The 16484-nt window shown below is 37.6% G+C and overlaps 2 protein-coding genes across 2 annotated transcripts; both read right to left on the bottom strand.

The window, feature by feature from the left end:
- Nucleotides 1-488: 488 nt before the first annotated feature.
- LOC113296622 (aspartate carbamoyltransferase, chloroplastic-like) lies at nt 489-3497 on the bottom strand. Its single transcript, XM_026544928.1, has 6 exons — nt 3327-3497; nt 1902-2446; nt 1661-1800; nt 1310-1483; nt 900-1136; nt 489-808 (listed from the first exon to the last, which is right to left on the bottom strand). Exons 2-6 carry the CDS (start codon nt 2443-2445, stop codon nt 701-703), a joined length of 1203 nt encoding a protein of 400 aa, XP_026400713.1. The 5' UTR covers nt 2446; nt 3327-3497; the 3' UTR covers nt 489-700.
- Nucleotides 3498-3770: 273 nt separating this feature from the next.
- Nucleotides 3771-8398, bottom strand: LOC113296623 (cytochrome c oxidase assembly protein COX15-like). The gene is made up of 8 exons (XM_026544929.1): nt 8163-8398; nt 7185-7484; nt 6058-6356; nt 5544-5769; nt 5127-5371; nt 4806-4917; nt 4346-4477; nt 3771-4196 (listed from the first exon to the last, which is right to left on the bottom strand). Exons 2-8 carry the CDS (start codon nt 7383-7385, stop codon nt 4008-4010), a joined length of 1404 nt encoding a protein of 467 aa, XP_026400714.1. The 5' UTR covers nt 7386-7484; nt 8163-8398; the 3' UTR covers nt 3771-4007.
- Nucleotides 8399-16484: the final 8086 nt, after the last annotated feature.

Here is a 16484-nt window from a genome sequence, read left to right as displayed (position 1 = left end):
CCCCTTAACGCTACAGGTTGTAACTGTCTAACCTTTAGGCAAAGGAATCAGTGCTGTGATAAATCTAGATTTGCCTATAAACGTCATACGAATCCTTTTCACAATCGTAATGGTTATCAAAAGGATAACTTCGTAAAGACTAAGACAGGATCCGATGCTCCCAATTGGAGAAAGACTAACTTGCAAACGAATAGTCAATCCAATTCTCTTCCGAGAAATCTTGAAGAGAGTAATGGGAAGAAGGTTCTGGTTGTTCCTAAATGCAGTATTGTAGATGTGATCCCGCAGCCATTTCATAAGATAAGACCATCTTCGAAATTAAAGAGTTAATTATTCTCTAATTAGGGTCTGATATGGTCTGCAAACCAATCAAACCTCAACACATTTATTTGGTGAAAAAAAAAATAGGTAACAAGCTGGCCTGGTGCCAGAGCTTATTTCTACATCAACTGAGCTGGTGTTTGATCATTGGCTACGAGACAACAAAAAAAAAAAACGCAGTATAATGTTGAAGTTGAAGAATCAGATAAAACTCTTTTGCTCACTGGTTTGCTTACTCATTCGACTTAGTTGAAGCCAAAAGAAAACAGTAACGTGCAAATTATCCTCTTATTTTTACCTATCAAAACCTTGTTTACCTGTGAGTAAACACGCTTGGGTAAGCAACACTATCAAAATCTTAAGGTGGGAATTCTACACTTCACCATCCAACAAGTAGAAGCTTCAAAAGAGCCATTCTAATATAAAGACCATTTTTCGCTTGTCTAAAATAGGCAGCTCTTGGATCCGCGTCAACATCTACAGTTATCTGTTCAGCAGTAACATATATAAGCAATCAAAATTATTTAAGATAAGATGAAAAAGATGATGAGGGTTATAGACAATATCCATATGCTTACCTCATCAAGCCTTGGAAGGGGATGCATAACTACAGCATGCTTCTGCATCACATCCAACACTGTCCTATCCACAATGTATTTCCCTCTAGCTTCCTCGTACAGATCAATCCTCTCCCCAAACCGTTCCTTTTGGATACGTGTTTGATAGACCACGTCACATTTAGAAGCCACTTCAATCAAATCTGCGCTCTCCTCCCATTCAACTCCCTTTGAGGTAAGATAATCTTTTATATCATCCTACAGCAAGAAACAAGTGTAGAAACATATTAACTCTTCCCTGGTTAGTCACGAACTTTCGCAAAATATAAAGGAAGCTTAAATTATATATCTGCAGCCATCATTTGTTTCACATTCGGTTCGGATATTGGAAGAAAGCATAACTAATTTTGCTCTTATATGGTCATACATACCTTCATCTTTACTACATCTGGAGAGACGAGGTATATTTTCACATCACGATATTTTGCAAGTAGATAAGCTAGTGATCGTACTGTCCTTCCATTAGCAAGATCTCCAACCAAGCCAACTTTAATGCCATCCAGTTTGCCTATCTCTCTTTCGATTGTGTACACATCCAAAAGTGCCTGCAAGTTTTCCCAAGATTATGCTTAGACATGAAGGTAATTTAGCTCTAAACTAGTGATATGACGATACAAACTGTCAAGTAAAGGTTCTATATTAGATTTTCAAGTCAATAAGCAATGGCATGTTACACTATGAAGTATATTACGCAAGTACTACTTTAAAACTTAAAGACATACCTGGGTTGGATGTTGTCCAGGACCATCCCCAGCATTGATAATAGGAATGCTAGCTGTTCCAGCTGCTCTTCTAGCAGCACCACTTTCAAAGTGTCTCATTACAATTATATCTGAGTATCCTTCTACAGTTCGTATGGTATCTACAAGTCAAGATTCAAAGTGAGAATGAAATGCTATGCGTAATGACAAATTAAAAATGTAGACGCTTCAAGCAAAGAAATAAAAATATAAAGAGAACTACCTTCTAGTGTTTCTCCTTTTGCTGCTGATGAGAACTCCCGTGCATTTTCTGTTGTTAAAACTTCACCACCCAACCGTTTCATAGCAGATTCAAAAGAAAGCCTGGTCCTTGTCGATGGCTCATAAAAGAGAGTTGACATTAGATATCCCTTCAAAATTTCGCTTTGGCCTGATCTTTTCTCAATATTTTCCATTTCACGAGCAACTTCAAAAATGGCATTCAAGATATCTAAATCAAACTGCTGAGCCTCTATGACATCATCGAGTTGAAACTTCTCCCCAGCTAAAAATGAAGAAGGTGATTTTATGTCCAAAGCATGGCACTGGAATCCACCACTATGTAAGATTTTTCCGTTTCCTTGACATTTTGATGAATTCATAGCGAGGGACAGACTTGACAGTGCTCTGTCATTACTGTGAAGCGGTTTTGAAAGAACTGATCGATTTGGGATGAAATTTGTATAGGAGCATTGTTGGTAGCATTTTGCTGATTTAGGAACAACCGGTTGTGCTGTACAGGTGGAAAGAGAAGTTGATAGAGACATGCTGATCACATGAGCCAACCAAATTAAGGGTTAGAATTTGGAAATTCGCCCCAATAAAGTATTGACTCTACAGGATTTAACAAGATGGTGGAAAACATAAAATCAGAAATGATAACTAATACAATTGACCTAAAATACTGAAATATATTTTACCAGGGGAAAAAAATAGATGTATAACTGTAAGCTTATTAAACAAACATAATATGACCTATCCCACTATATTAGGTTCTTAAAACGCGTTATTTCTACAAAAAGCATTACCCTAGAAGTAAAAAATAGATTTACTTCCATCTCTTTGTTAAGGCTCCAAAACTTGGACAATCTATTCCGTTAAGATTCCCTAAATCAATCTATAAGCTTCTCTTTAGTCAAATTGACTTAGAGTTCTAAATGAGGTACCTTCAGACGAACTCACTTAAGATTTCGTGCATCTCCCAAAATTCAATAATTTCAATCCATTCCATATTCAAGTGAACGAAATCCAAAGCTATACAAACTAAAGTAAGTTTGAATAAGAATTAAAAAGAATAACTGATAACAAATTCTAAAACATTGGAGAGTAACATGAACACCCATGTTTTGAATGTTTCATACAGTGTTTTCGAAATTCTTAGTTATTCAGAACAAGCCATAAATATACATTGTCAGATGAAAGGTTTTCAGATTTGAATCAGGATTAATCTCAAAAAAAGGGTTTGAAACTATAAAGTACAATTAGTCATCATGAGTTAAGGTTTAATTTTCTCAACACTAGGATACAGGACACTACAATAATGAAATTACTTTTCCCAAATTCAAAACTTAGGGCTATAATAATCCAACAAAATATTCAAGAAATTCAATCTACAAGATATTTAGCTAGCTAGACATATAAATCTCACCTTGGAAGCTTGAGATAGCAGTAACTTTCAACCCAAAAGCTTCCTCTTCTTCAGTTTCCAAAACCCTAGAAAGGAAGCACACACACAAAAACCCTAGAGGGAGAGTTTGAGATGATTAAGAAGAAGTAAAATAGTAGGTAAGAAATTCAAAGGAAAAGAAAATCCAAATGAAGAAGAAGATGAAAGAGGAAAGGTTTTACCTTCAAAGAAAAGTGTCCGACAGGGTAGGGTTTTTGGTACTACTGACTGCTACTAATAAGATATAATTTCGGAAGGAAAATAGGGAATGTTTTTTTTTCTTTTTATTTTTCCGGCGGGACGGCCGGTGAACGGAAATGTGGCAAATCGGAGGTACATCCAGACTGTATAGGTGTGGGGTAGGGCATATTTTGGCCGTTCCTTTTTTCTAGTTAAACAGTATAAAGTGTTCACGAAAAGAATGTGCACATAAACCCATCGCCCATTTCTGAGATCAGATATAGTATTATTTAGATCAATTGTAGAGCAAGTGAAAGTTTTCTTCCCAACATCTAATCTCTTGGGCACTTCAGGCAATTTCCACTAACCAACAGACCAAGCCAGAGAACAACCAAGAACGTGAAGGAGGAAAGCAGAAGACATGGGGATTACAAAAATGAACGGTTGAATACACATCCTGTATAATTTAACAGGAAACAGAAACTATGACCTAACAGCATTAGCTGTCCTTGTAACCGAAGAACTTAAAGATTTTAGGAGGACTGGAGATGGCTTTCGAACTGTATGGCTCAATAGTATCATAAGTGATAACAGAGTTAATGCTCCGGCTTGATGGGCACTGCCAAGTGAGACTGGAACATATGATAGAAGTGTTGATATTCCCAGAGTGACCTGCAGCAATTACCTCAGTAGAATATCATAACCACCAAAATTTGCCTACTTACAAAATTATCAAGGCTATAACGTTGGCTATTTATGTCATTTAGAGGATAAAAGGAAAACACAAGACAAACTATACAAGATCAAACACAGATGGATACCTGAAGAGCTGCCATACCCATCGTGCTCCCGAGCAATGAGCGTATAGCAGGATGTATGTCCAATTTACGTGTAGCCCACCACAAACCGCTAATTGATAGCAACGTTGCAGTTGCAAGAATACGATGGTCGAACTGTACAAATTGTCAAGAGAATAAAAAAGCAAATGTAGGACTAGATAGAATGCTGTACATGTTTTAAGAAAATCGGAGTAAATTATCCTCTTATTATTATTTCACCAACAATTTCTTTGTACAATTATGTATTACACTGTTATAGAGAGTCTGTTTGTCTGTCAATTGGTTCTAATCTATGTAAATTATATAATCAGAGAGGCTTGATTCAATGTAAACAGCTCAGAAATGATATGCACAGACAAAACATAAACAGGCCACAGCAATGGCTATCTAATACAGGAATTAACCTTCTTACACTTCATGACTGAGGCGAAGGATATGTTACCTGCACAGTAGCAGTATTTTCAAAAAAGTTGCGCGTTATTGGTTCCATACTCAAGATATCCTCTGGAATCCATGTATCACCCATCTTGGGGAAAGTGTTAAAAGCATGACCCTGCCAAACAGCAATCAAGCATGAGCATACTCGTTTAACACAAGCAAACAAATTGAGTAATCAGAAGTCTCAGCTAGAAAGAAGAAGCTTGACATAGAAAAAAATGTTCATGAAGCTGGCATGTTTTTGTGCAACCACTGCTAGATTTATCGATCATACAGTTATAAAAGACGAAAATGGAACATGAGCAAGCAAGTACTTCTTCATAACGCATCGTTCCCTGCGACAAAGGCTCCTGAAATGGCAGTAATTCCAACAACAAAGCTAACAGGAATAGCAAGTCTCCTGATTTTAGCAGCCCCACGAACCCAAGCTACAGTATCACTAGGTGGTGCAGGCATTACAACTGATAGAGCAGTCCAGAGAAGGCCACAACATATACCAAATGCTGAGGTAAGATGAGCTGCAAGGCGGTAAGGGCTTACTCTTGGCTGCACATATTCAGAAGTAGGTTCCTACATAGACAGGTATATACATGTTACTTCCACAAACTAACACTCAATACCAAAACACTGATCAGCACAAAAAAAGGAAAAAAGATAATGTCAACCTGTCGGTGCAAAAAAGAGAATTGAAAAAAAAAAGACGCTAAGACACTTGAACTCTGTTTTGGATGATGCTTCTTACCTCTAAACCACTTTTGACCATCCACCAGCCAATTAGTCCCTGCCCCGCACCAAGTGCAAATAGAGCAGAAAGTCTCACACCAAGTTGGACAGTCATGTATCCTTTACGAACAAAATAAGAAAATGGTAGAGCAAACATGATACCCAAACCCCTTCCCCACATGCGATGTGCATATTCCATCCAATATATAAATTTAAAATATTCAATATTCATCCCTTTGTTTACTCTGCAGTAAAATCATAATATAGTAAATCTCTTAGTTCCACTTGACATAGCACGACATTATGAAATTATACTGCTCAGTTATGGATTACCCATATGAATTCTAGGTTACTATTATCGAGTATACAAATCTTTTTGACAAGAGATGCTCTACATATGAATGTATAGTCGACGGTTAAAATAAACAAAGAAATAGTACAAACGTATCCGCTACAGCTTAAAGTAAACCAACGTTTCATTTGCAGTGCTAGTTTGAAAAATAGAAGGAAAAAAGGGCAGTGCCAAAACTAACTGCTTATATTCAGGGGACTGCTTATATTTTTCAAATTCAACCAGCCATTCTTCGTCAGATATAGGAGGGAGACCACCAGTGAATTTCCAGTCAGTCATAGATAAACCTGAGCGGGTCAGCCGTGTAACCCCACCAAGTATCACCATACTAAACACCCATGCAGCTGAGCCAAAAAGCCAAATCCCAACCATTTTCTGAGCATGAGGTCCTGCAGTAACTAGTAACTTTACTCCTTCCTTAGCTGGAGGAGAGATGGAAGCAGCTGTGCACATTCTCCTGGATGATGGAAAAGAAAATCCCTGAAAGTACATTAATGTCTTTCAGCCAGTCTGCTAAGAAACCAAAAAAATATAAAAATACGAATGCTAGCAAGTTACTCTTTAAGACAGAACAGATTGCAACTCCCCATCCTACTAAGGACATAATCATAGGCACAAGATTAAATAGGACACATGGGTGCTATCTTAAACAGACGGGATCGGGGGGGACCGTTCTACTCACTTAACAAGTAGATTTGCTTGAAATTCTTTAAAAATATTAGGTAACCAATGAAACTACACATTCAATTTAAATGGTGTAAAAATACATCATCAACATATAACCAACGCGATTGCAGCCAAACAATGAAAAAATAAGAAATTATATTTATGTCAACTGTAATTTCCCAGTGAGCAATGCAACGGTTGTGTAAACAAAACAAAAACACTACTGATGAAAAGATAGATTCCCGAACGAAAATCTAGAAGGTAGTTTACAGTTGAGGACTGAGGCTTTTTGATCATCAAGGTCTAGGTATATGAAGCTGGTCAAGTTTAGTGTTCGGTTGTACTTGACTAACTACTGACCGCATTGAGCATAACACATGTTATATGGCCAATGTTATGCACAAGGAAAAAGTCAGGGGTTCTTATCATGTAACGTTTCTACTGTTTGTGTATTGGCGTCCATTAATCTCCATTGCTGGACTTTACAAGAGTCTAATGTGTGAGTGACAATAGTTAGATTGGGAAAGGAAAAAAACAACAAAGAGTACCCAGACCCTAATCACCCGATAAAGAATATAACCCACATCACTAGCACATTCAACAAAATCAAAATGTATGTCCGTCGAGAGAAATAATACAAACCTTGTGAAGAGATCTGAAGCCATAGAAAGCAGCATTTCTGGTGAAAGATGTACAAGAGGTTTTAGATGAAAATAATAAGATGTGTGAGAGACGAAAAGATTCATTTGATACCCTAGAAGAAGAAGTGGAGGTTCCAACGTAAGAGAATGGGTTTATGGTTTTATTTCTTCCAAGCAGACAAGTCAATTTGCTCCGAAACATCTCTTCACTTCTCTCTCTCTCTCTCTCTCTCTTTGTGGAATTTTTGTGTCTCTCTGTAGATGCTCACTGAAGCAGCAACACTTACATGCACGGCTGCACCTGCGATAAATCTTTATTGATTAGATACAGATAAACAGTGTATCATTAGTGTATTCAAACGTGCAACCATACTACTACTATGCTATCTGATTCTATAACTACTACCATCACCAGTTACTACTATCATTACAAATGCCCCCACCACTATTGATGCTAGTTTTGATACTATCATCACTTAATTGGTGCTGACATTACCACCTTACTTGCACAAGAAATATTAGCCAACAGAATTCAAAATGTTTAACTGGAATTTCATTTTCTTTCTATTCGAATCTTCGTTTTACAAGCATGCAAAACAATATAACATCCACGCCAAATATTAACATTTTAAGTGGGAATAATCCAAAACATTACTTGAGCATTTCATCTTAATGATATTTAAACTGATATCACATTTAGACTTTTAAATCAGGGAAAATCTAGAATGGTAAAGGAACAATAAGGTAGACTATTAGCGTATGCCGTCCCGCACATGAATAACTCAATAATGCAGCATAAACCTAACTGAACAGTATATCAGAGAAAATTTTGAAAATTAACCTAAACCCAATTCGTGTTACTATCTAAAACAATCTAACTAACCTAATTTTATAAAAACCCACCAAATAAAGTTCAATTTTATGAAACACTAACTTTCGAAGATTAAAGAAGAATAGAAGAAAATATAATTTGACATGCCTTTTTTCGACTGAAAATGGTGGTACTGAATCTACTGATTGTTGTTGTTACTTGTTAGGGAGGAGGAAGAAGAATAATGGTGGTGGGGTTTTAGACTTTGGTGGTGGTGGTCTGCTCGTGGCTGTCCAGTCGAGTTCGAGTAGAAGAGAAACCTATGGACCTTATGGTTAGGCTTCACATGCTGCCCGTCCGCGGTCACATATTTTGGGCATCACTCCAGTTCGGAGGAAAACCACTTTTACCCAAGGCTGCTAATGGATACCATCTTGCTTGGGGGTTCAAAAAAAAAAAAATATCTTGCTTGGGGTGTACCAAATTACGTGTAAGAAAAAATAGCAATTGTCTTTGGGTTGGTACCCCACTAGCAGTCTTGCTTTTACCGGAGGGTAAGCTGACTCGGTCAAGGATATTTGACCTCATGTCAATAATGGGTATTGATGATAAGCCTTCCCCTGATAACTTCTCTCTCTATATTTTTTTTCTTCTTGAGTTTAACTTTCCATGTCATCCTCTATTGGTTGATGTGTTAGCATGTTATCCATGTCAATCAAATTCGACAAGACTTGAGCTTATAAGTGTAAGGGATATATATTTGCACTTCTAACGGTAAAATGATGATCTGCAACAATACATTCTCCTTTGGATTAGTGAGATACAGTACGGTAACATGTATATCTCAAACAAGTTTGCACATAGAGGAAGCGACAACGTTCATAGCTATTTGCTTGTACAAAATGGAATTGAGAAGAATCTAACCCTATCATCCACAACTAGAACATCATTTTTGAACGACTGCATAGTCAGGTCCAACTTCATCACATCGGATATATACAACTGGACCCTAGTTTTTGGGTGGTGCTATTCACAGCTCTGAAACACCACTCTACTCACAGCTCAACAACATTTAGACCCCACATCTCTCAAATGGTAAACCGTTTTAGCCAGCAATGGGTCCTGACTGAACATCCTTGAACCACTACTCTTACGACACCTAGCATTGATGGTGAATAGAGCTGTTAAGGGGGAGATGGATATCATTTCCGCTAGTTTTTTTATGATCAAGAACCTTGACAATAACAAATATACAAAGTAGTGCAAGTCACATGTCTAGTCACCAAACTAATTCACTCCATGGAGAAAGGTAATTACCTCGAACAATTGATTTTCTTCCAATATTTCTGCATTATGTTTCTTTTCTTCTACTTCTACCTCAAATAGTTGGATTATGTTTCTTTTCTTCTACTTCTACCTCAAATAGTTGGATATGGTATATAGTCCACTTCTATATTAGTACTTCATATTAGGGATACAATTAATAATCTAATCCATTAGCTAGGGTTTGTTGATACGAATAAAAAACTTAGGATTTGTTAAATGGGATGTGTGGAACCGGTGATATACGAAACTAAACTCCAAAGTTGTATGATAGGGGAAAGTTGATTTTAAATCACCCCATGTTGACCTGAAATCAAATAGCCGAGACTAAAGTCGGCTTTCCCTCTAGTAAAATTGGTTTTTCCCATATTAATTATCTTTTGGAGGGGCTACGATTTCCATTTGATCAGGTCGTTTGGGAGTAATTTGAAACATCCTTTATCTAATATTTATCTTAATGATAAGATTATCATTTATAATTAAGTTAATGTAATGATTAGTCGAATCTTAGGATCCATGGACACTCTTAGATGGACAAGGTCAGACAAGATTTGCACAATTTTCTCTGCAAAACCCAAACGACAATGAATTTAGTTTAATATTGACATATTTTGTAAAAGGGTCGTATCTTTATAGTGAAATTAGGGTCTGGGTCATAGAAGATGCAGTTGATGCATTAGGGTCGTAGACTAACTTTGACCGTCTGATATCTTTACCAGAATACCCTTATCAAATGATTTAATGACATTAAATCAAAACTCAGTTGAGAGCCAAATTGTTTAAACAGACATTTCACTGAACATGTTACCTGCATATTCAAACATGCTCATTCAATAATGGAGACCAATTTATGGACGAAAGGTAATAGCAACACTGGCACAAAGTATGAAATATCAAATTTCAGCTTCATCCACTACTATAAAATTGAAGTTCGTGGTGCAGCAATTACTGAAATGTGTAATGACATATTTCTCTTAAATGTGGAACGATGTAGATGTATAAGGAAACTTATGTTTAAAAGAAAAGCCATATGTAACCTTTATTTAACCACCCATTGGTATCCATCTGGAAATATTTCCCACACACCAAGATCAACATGATTACCACTTCACCAAAGAAGTCGAAATCGGTCTCCTCGGCCGAGTACTCGGCGAGTACTCACTACAAGGTAAATGAGCGAGGCGATTTCTGAGTCCAAGGTCATTTCGGTGAACAGTCGAGTAATCGACTGGGGAGACCGAGTAACTGACCGAGGAGATCAAGTAACCGACTGAGGAGATCGAGTATTCGTCGAGTAATTGGCCGAGGAGACCGAGTATTAGGTATAAACGATGAATCATGAGTATTATATATAAATATCTAATAAAAAGGTTCCGAGTATGCGGCTGAGTATTGGCGATTTCCAAGTCCGAGCTCATTGCTCCTCGCTACAAGGTACCCCACCGAGTAGGACCGACGAACGTTTTCAATTACTTTGCACTTCACCAACAAACCGTTAGTTCTAATAAGCATCCTAGTAAGAACAAATTTCACATTTGTGACCATTAAATTCAAAGACAATCACCGATTTGCTTGTTTGGCAACCAAGAGTTTTTTATTCTTTTCACTGCTGAACCGATCAATGATCCATATTTGAAATCTAGAGCAAATCCATTAGACATTATTAACGCTCAGTGAACCCACATGAACAGAGACTTGACACAGAATTTAACCAAATGACAGGATTCACTATACGAAGAAGGAAAAGGATGAGACAACTTCTTTTTTTGAAAATGTTAAAACTGTCAACGTTAGTCTGCTGACAGCTAGGTTCTTGGTAGATTATGAAAGGTCAACTAACAGTTTTGTAATGGTCTTTGGTTAGTCTACGACCCTAATGCATCAACTGCATCTTCTACGACCCATACTCTAATTACACTATAAAGATACGACCCTTTTACAAAATAACTCTTTAATATTTTGATCATATGTTCCTCTTATAAGACTCTACATTCCTAAAAAAATGAACGCAATTCGAGATAGCAAACCTCGCCATCTATCGTTCTTAATTTCAAAGGGGTAGATGGTCGTTTTATACATCTCGAATTGTGTTCATTTTTTAGGAATGTAGAGTCTCATGAGAGGAACATATGATCAAAATACTACACTTAAATTCATTGTCGTTTGGGTTGTGTGAAGAAAATGGTGCAAATCTTGTCTGACCTAGTCCATATAAGAGTGTCCATGGATCCTCCCCCTATTAATGATCATGTTGGAATTTTTGAATATAAATATGAATAGGTGTGTCAACTCACTTGAATCTTTTCAACATTGGTGTCTTATCCCAATAGATGTGACTCTCCATTAAAGGATGTGACTTTTTGCAAGAGGACATCTCCAAGAGTCTCCTTGAACCTATATAAACCCCACACTTTATCTATTGCAAGTATGACAGTCATAAAACTATTACTAGAAATTTAAGATTTTGCATGGGTTTGTAATAATTTAATTTGTGGGCTTGTATTTAATTTTTGTGAGCTTGTTTAATTTGGACTTGTATTTTGTATTCTGGGTTTTTAAACCCAGCTGAGCTTGTGACCGATCACGCTAGTTGAACTCGTTAGTGGGCCGAGTACCCAAATTCTAGGCCGAGATTTTGGACTCAGTTCCACCAAAAGTTTTCAACCAAGCGGAGCCAAAGCAAACACAGGACAAACAGTGGGCTTGCTCCCATACAAAAACCAAATTTTATTTTCTTTTTTAAAAAAAAAAAAAAAAAAAAACCAAAATTTTCTTTGCTCCCAATTTTAAAACCAAATTTCTACTTTGCTCCCATTTTAAACCAAATTTTTCTTCTTTCTCCTTATCCCGACAAAACCAAAAAAAAATTTTCCCATAAAAACCAAAGTTTTCCAAATGTTTCCCTAAAAACCAAAATTTTTCTTTTCCAACAAAACCAAATTTTTCCAAAAAGTCCAATCCCATTAAAAACCAAATTTTCTTGTAGATAATGTGTTAGTTCAATTTCCTTTTGTATATATTTTGTGCTCATCCATTGTGACTCCGAATATGTTGGAGTTTTGCCTTGGATAACGGAGTTTTAATTCTGCTTTCGCCGAAATCGGGTATTCTCTCTCCTTTTACTCTACTCAGCATGTCCCTTTCCATATGTTGCATTTTAATTCTTTCCATATTTTGAAACATTGAGGACAATGTTTAGTTTAGGTTTGGGGGTATAGAGTAGATACCATGATAATTTTCCATAATTGAAAACGAACTCCTTCTTCTTTTTGAAAAAAATCAAAATTCCAAAAAAAAATTGAAAAATCAAAATAAAAAATTAAAAAATGAAAAATCATAAAAATGGAGCTCATTTACCTTGAAATGTTGACTCTTGTGCAAATATGTAATTATTAGGAGTCTTAGTCTAGATATTTAGGCACCCTGATTCTAGCACAATTCACATAGTGATAAGAAATTTGCACGCGCACGATCTACCAATACATGTATGGCCTCGATCTTCAAGGTGTTTGATAGGAAGTTACGATTGCCAATCACTTTAGAATACTGAACGAAACTTGACTAGCTTGTTCTTTGGTTGGTTGGGATAGAAGGTGGAGGTTACATTAAGAAAGACAACCATCGAATTTAACTGGGTGCATCAAAAAGGGCTACCTCTTGCAAAGTGTCATGTAATTTTTGTTTCCTTTTGTATTTGTATCAAAAGTGTTTTCTTATGCAACAAAAAAAAAAAAAAAAAAAAATCAGAAAAATACAAAAAAATCAAGTATTTATCAATTCCATCTCTTGTTCCAAAAATAAAAAGAGAATAGTCAATGTAAATAGTCATTTTGTTGTTTCATTGTAATAAGCAAGGGGGTGTATGCCATTGATGTACAACGCGAGTAATTGTGAAATACCTCCAACTCATTCACAATTCTCGTAAAGTCCGGACAGCTAGCTAGATTTCGACCTTGGTTCTTAGCCTGAGAAACTATCTCTTGGTGATTAGTAGTCATAACTTCAGATCTTTCTTTACACATGTGTAGATACACTTTACACTCTTATCACATGTCTTTTTTTGTTATCAGTGCTAGGATTGTGCCTTCGATAGCTAGATTGACATCTCCATTTTGCTGTGAGCTTAAACTGTTTTGCACATGTCACATTTGATGGAATCTGAGCTTATATTTTGACCTAGAACTTTGTAGGTACGTTCTAAGCAAACCTTCACGAGACTTCAACTCGTCCACTAGGGACACTTAGTGGTTTAAAAGGCTTAGTGCATACGCTAAATGCATTCGAGAGACCAGCGACAGTGGTATAGTTAGGATTTCCTTAGTTTTGTTTTACTTGAGGACAAGTAAAATTCAGGTTTGGGGGTATTTGATGAGTGCCAAATAATGTATATATTTATCCCTTTTTATTGGCATTTAACTCATCTTTTGTGCATTAATTCTACATTTTATCCCATATTCTGTATTTTCATTGTTTTCAAGAATAAATATTTTTCTTACTTAATTTTGCATTTTTAGGTAATAAATAAAGTCTGGATAACTTGCGGAGCGGAAAAGAGCTAAAGAGTAGTGAAAAGCCGGGAGGAATTACACAAGGAAGCCGCAAAGAATGGAGCGCACGTCCAAACAGCTAGGAATGGGCTCAAGAAGGAAGAATTGTTCTTAAAGAAGATATGGGCTTGGCATACCCAAGGCCCAAAACCCTTACCCAAACCCATTTTCTATAACCAAAACCGCCTCCATCTTCAGCCGTCGGATTGGATCCATCTCATCATCCGATGGTCGCTCCTTCATCGCGCATCAAAATCTGAAGCTCCTGCAAAACACCATAGTGCCTCAATTCCAAGCCTTCAGATTAGATTGTAGTTGAATCCAACGATCGCTTCTTTGCCTGCGCATCAAACGTCGATACTTCCGCTTAACACTACAACACCTAACTCCATCTGGCGCCGTTAATTTCGTTGTATATCTGCATCCAACGGTCGCTGCCAGCATCTTCACTTTTATCCGTTAGATCAATCTTCATCTCCATACCCCACGGCTAAGCATCGCAAGACATCGAAATCTGATGGGCCCGCTTCACACTCAAACAACCTAACCCTATACCCATCAAACCAAACATCCCCTTCTTCCCAAAACAATCGACCTTCACCTTCTTCCTCTCCTCCCTCTCCTCCCTCTGCAGAACCACCTTCTTCACCTGCCGCACCACCATCATCACCAGCACCTTCTTCACCTGCTACAACCATCATGCAACCACCATACCATCATCACAACCACCCATATTACCTAAACCACCTAATACCCTCTCTCTAGCCCTCTATTTCACTGATTTCTCACCATTCTTTTCTCTGAAACCCTAGGTGAGAAATCAGTCAAATAGGTGAGTCTCGAGTAGTAATTGAAGCATGGGAATGGAACAGAGGACCAAGGAGAAGAATGGATCGAAGAAAAACTCGTCAAATCACATCAATTTGGGTAAGAATTTACCAAACCCTAGTTCTGTCAATTTGGGGGTTTTTACATAAATCCTAATTAGGTTGAGATAGAGCATGGAGAAGATAAAGTGGGTGATATAGGGTAGGTAATTGAATTTAACTGTGATTTTCTGTCACATTAGGTAGAACCCTAATGTCTACTGTTTTGGGATTTTTGGGTGAAAGGGTGTAAACCCTAATCATGTAATTGGGTTAAAAAGGGGACTGTGGTGGGTGTAATGGATTATCTCTGGACTAGCCAGTGTATCCCCATGAGGGCTGGACTAGCCAGTTCCTCTTGGGTAGATTTTTCTTCCCTGTTTTGTATTTGTAGACTTAATTTTAATTTGCAATTTTAATTCCAAATTCAGTTTTAGTTCACCTTGTTTTCAATTCATGTGTTTGCTATCCATGTTTTTCCATGTTCTGTGTATTGTTCAATTTCTCCATTAGATGTAATGTTCTGTACTATTCCTGTTATGTATGTTCTGAATCCTAAATGCTAGGACTAGATGAAATCATGAACCAGCTGAGATAGTCTTCATCATGTGCAGCTCATGTTCAGTGTTGCTAAGCCCTTAGACTAGTTGTGCTTTAATCAGACAATTAGCACTTTGGTAATTTTCTTAGCTGTGAGTAGAATATCCCTTAGGTTAATGGTGGATTCATCATCCTAGTGTTCTTTCATCACTCTTGTTTACTGTTTTGTGTGAATGTTAAGCTAGAAATTTCAGTGCATTGTGTTGATTGAGTAGTGGGGAGAAACTAGTGCTCACTAGTGACAATGAGCAAGCTAGTTCTCTTCCCACTCTAGATGAATGCCTTAGCTTTGCTTTGTTACTTATTCTCCACACCCCTGCCCTTGGCCTTAGGCCTTGGTTCATTTATCTTGTTCACACTGTTTTCTTCATTGTCATCTTTCTTTTGCTGTTTAGTTTTTAGTCTGTTTAATCTTTGCTGTTTTTGCCATTCTTTTGTTCTCTGGTTTGCTTCCATTTGGCCTAGAGCCACTGTTTACACTCCTCTTTTGCTACTAAGCCAGAAGCCCTTGTGCTGTTGCTTTTGCCCTGTTGTTGCTTCCCTATCCTGCTACTCAGTGCTTGTGCAGCTGCTTTCCTTGGCTTGCTGCAACCCTGTTGCTGCTGCTGTTTGCTTCCCCTGCTGTTGCTGCAGCTGCCTTTTCCTTCCACTGCTGCTGCTGCTGCAACTGAGCCCAAGTTCAATTCAGTGAAGCCCAAAGGCCTAGCTAAACCAAGCCCATTTCATTAAGGCTCAAAGCCCAGTTCATTAAGGCCCACCCACAGTTTAGGTTAAGGCTAAAAGCCCAATTCAGTCAACTGTGGGCTTAATCAAAAGCCTAAGTTTAAGGCCAAAGCCCATTTACACTTCAAAGACTAACTGAGCCCAAGCTCAGTTCATTTTATTGTTATCAAACCCATTAGTACTCAAAGCCCAATTTAAGCCAAAAGGCTTCATAGCCCAATAGCAACTAGAACCCAAAATAGCTAAACACTACAAAACACACCCAGTCTCTGTGGATCGACCCGTACTTGCACGAGCTACAACTGACGACCGTGCACTTGCGGTATTACTGTAGGCCCGCGTTTTGATCACGCTTCATTTTTATATACCCTCCTCGAGGCCTGCCAAGTTTTTGGCGCCGCTGCCGGGGATTGGTGCTGTGTTTTTCTAGT

Source organism: Papaver somniferum, chromosome 7 (assembly GCF_003573695.1).
Source record: "Papaver somniferum cultivar HN1 chromosome 7, ASM357369v1, whole genome shotgun sequence".
Taxonomy (NCBI): domain Eukaryota; kingdom Viridiplantae; phylum Streptophyta; class Magnoliopsida; order Ranunculales; family Papaveraceae; genus Papaver; species Papaver somniferum.
Note: the sequence above shows the minus strand (reverse complement) of the source record. Positions and strands in the feature narration are given on the sequence as shown.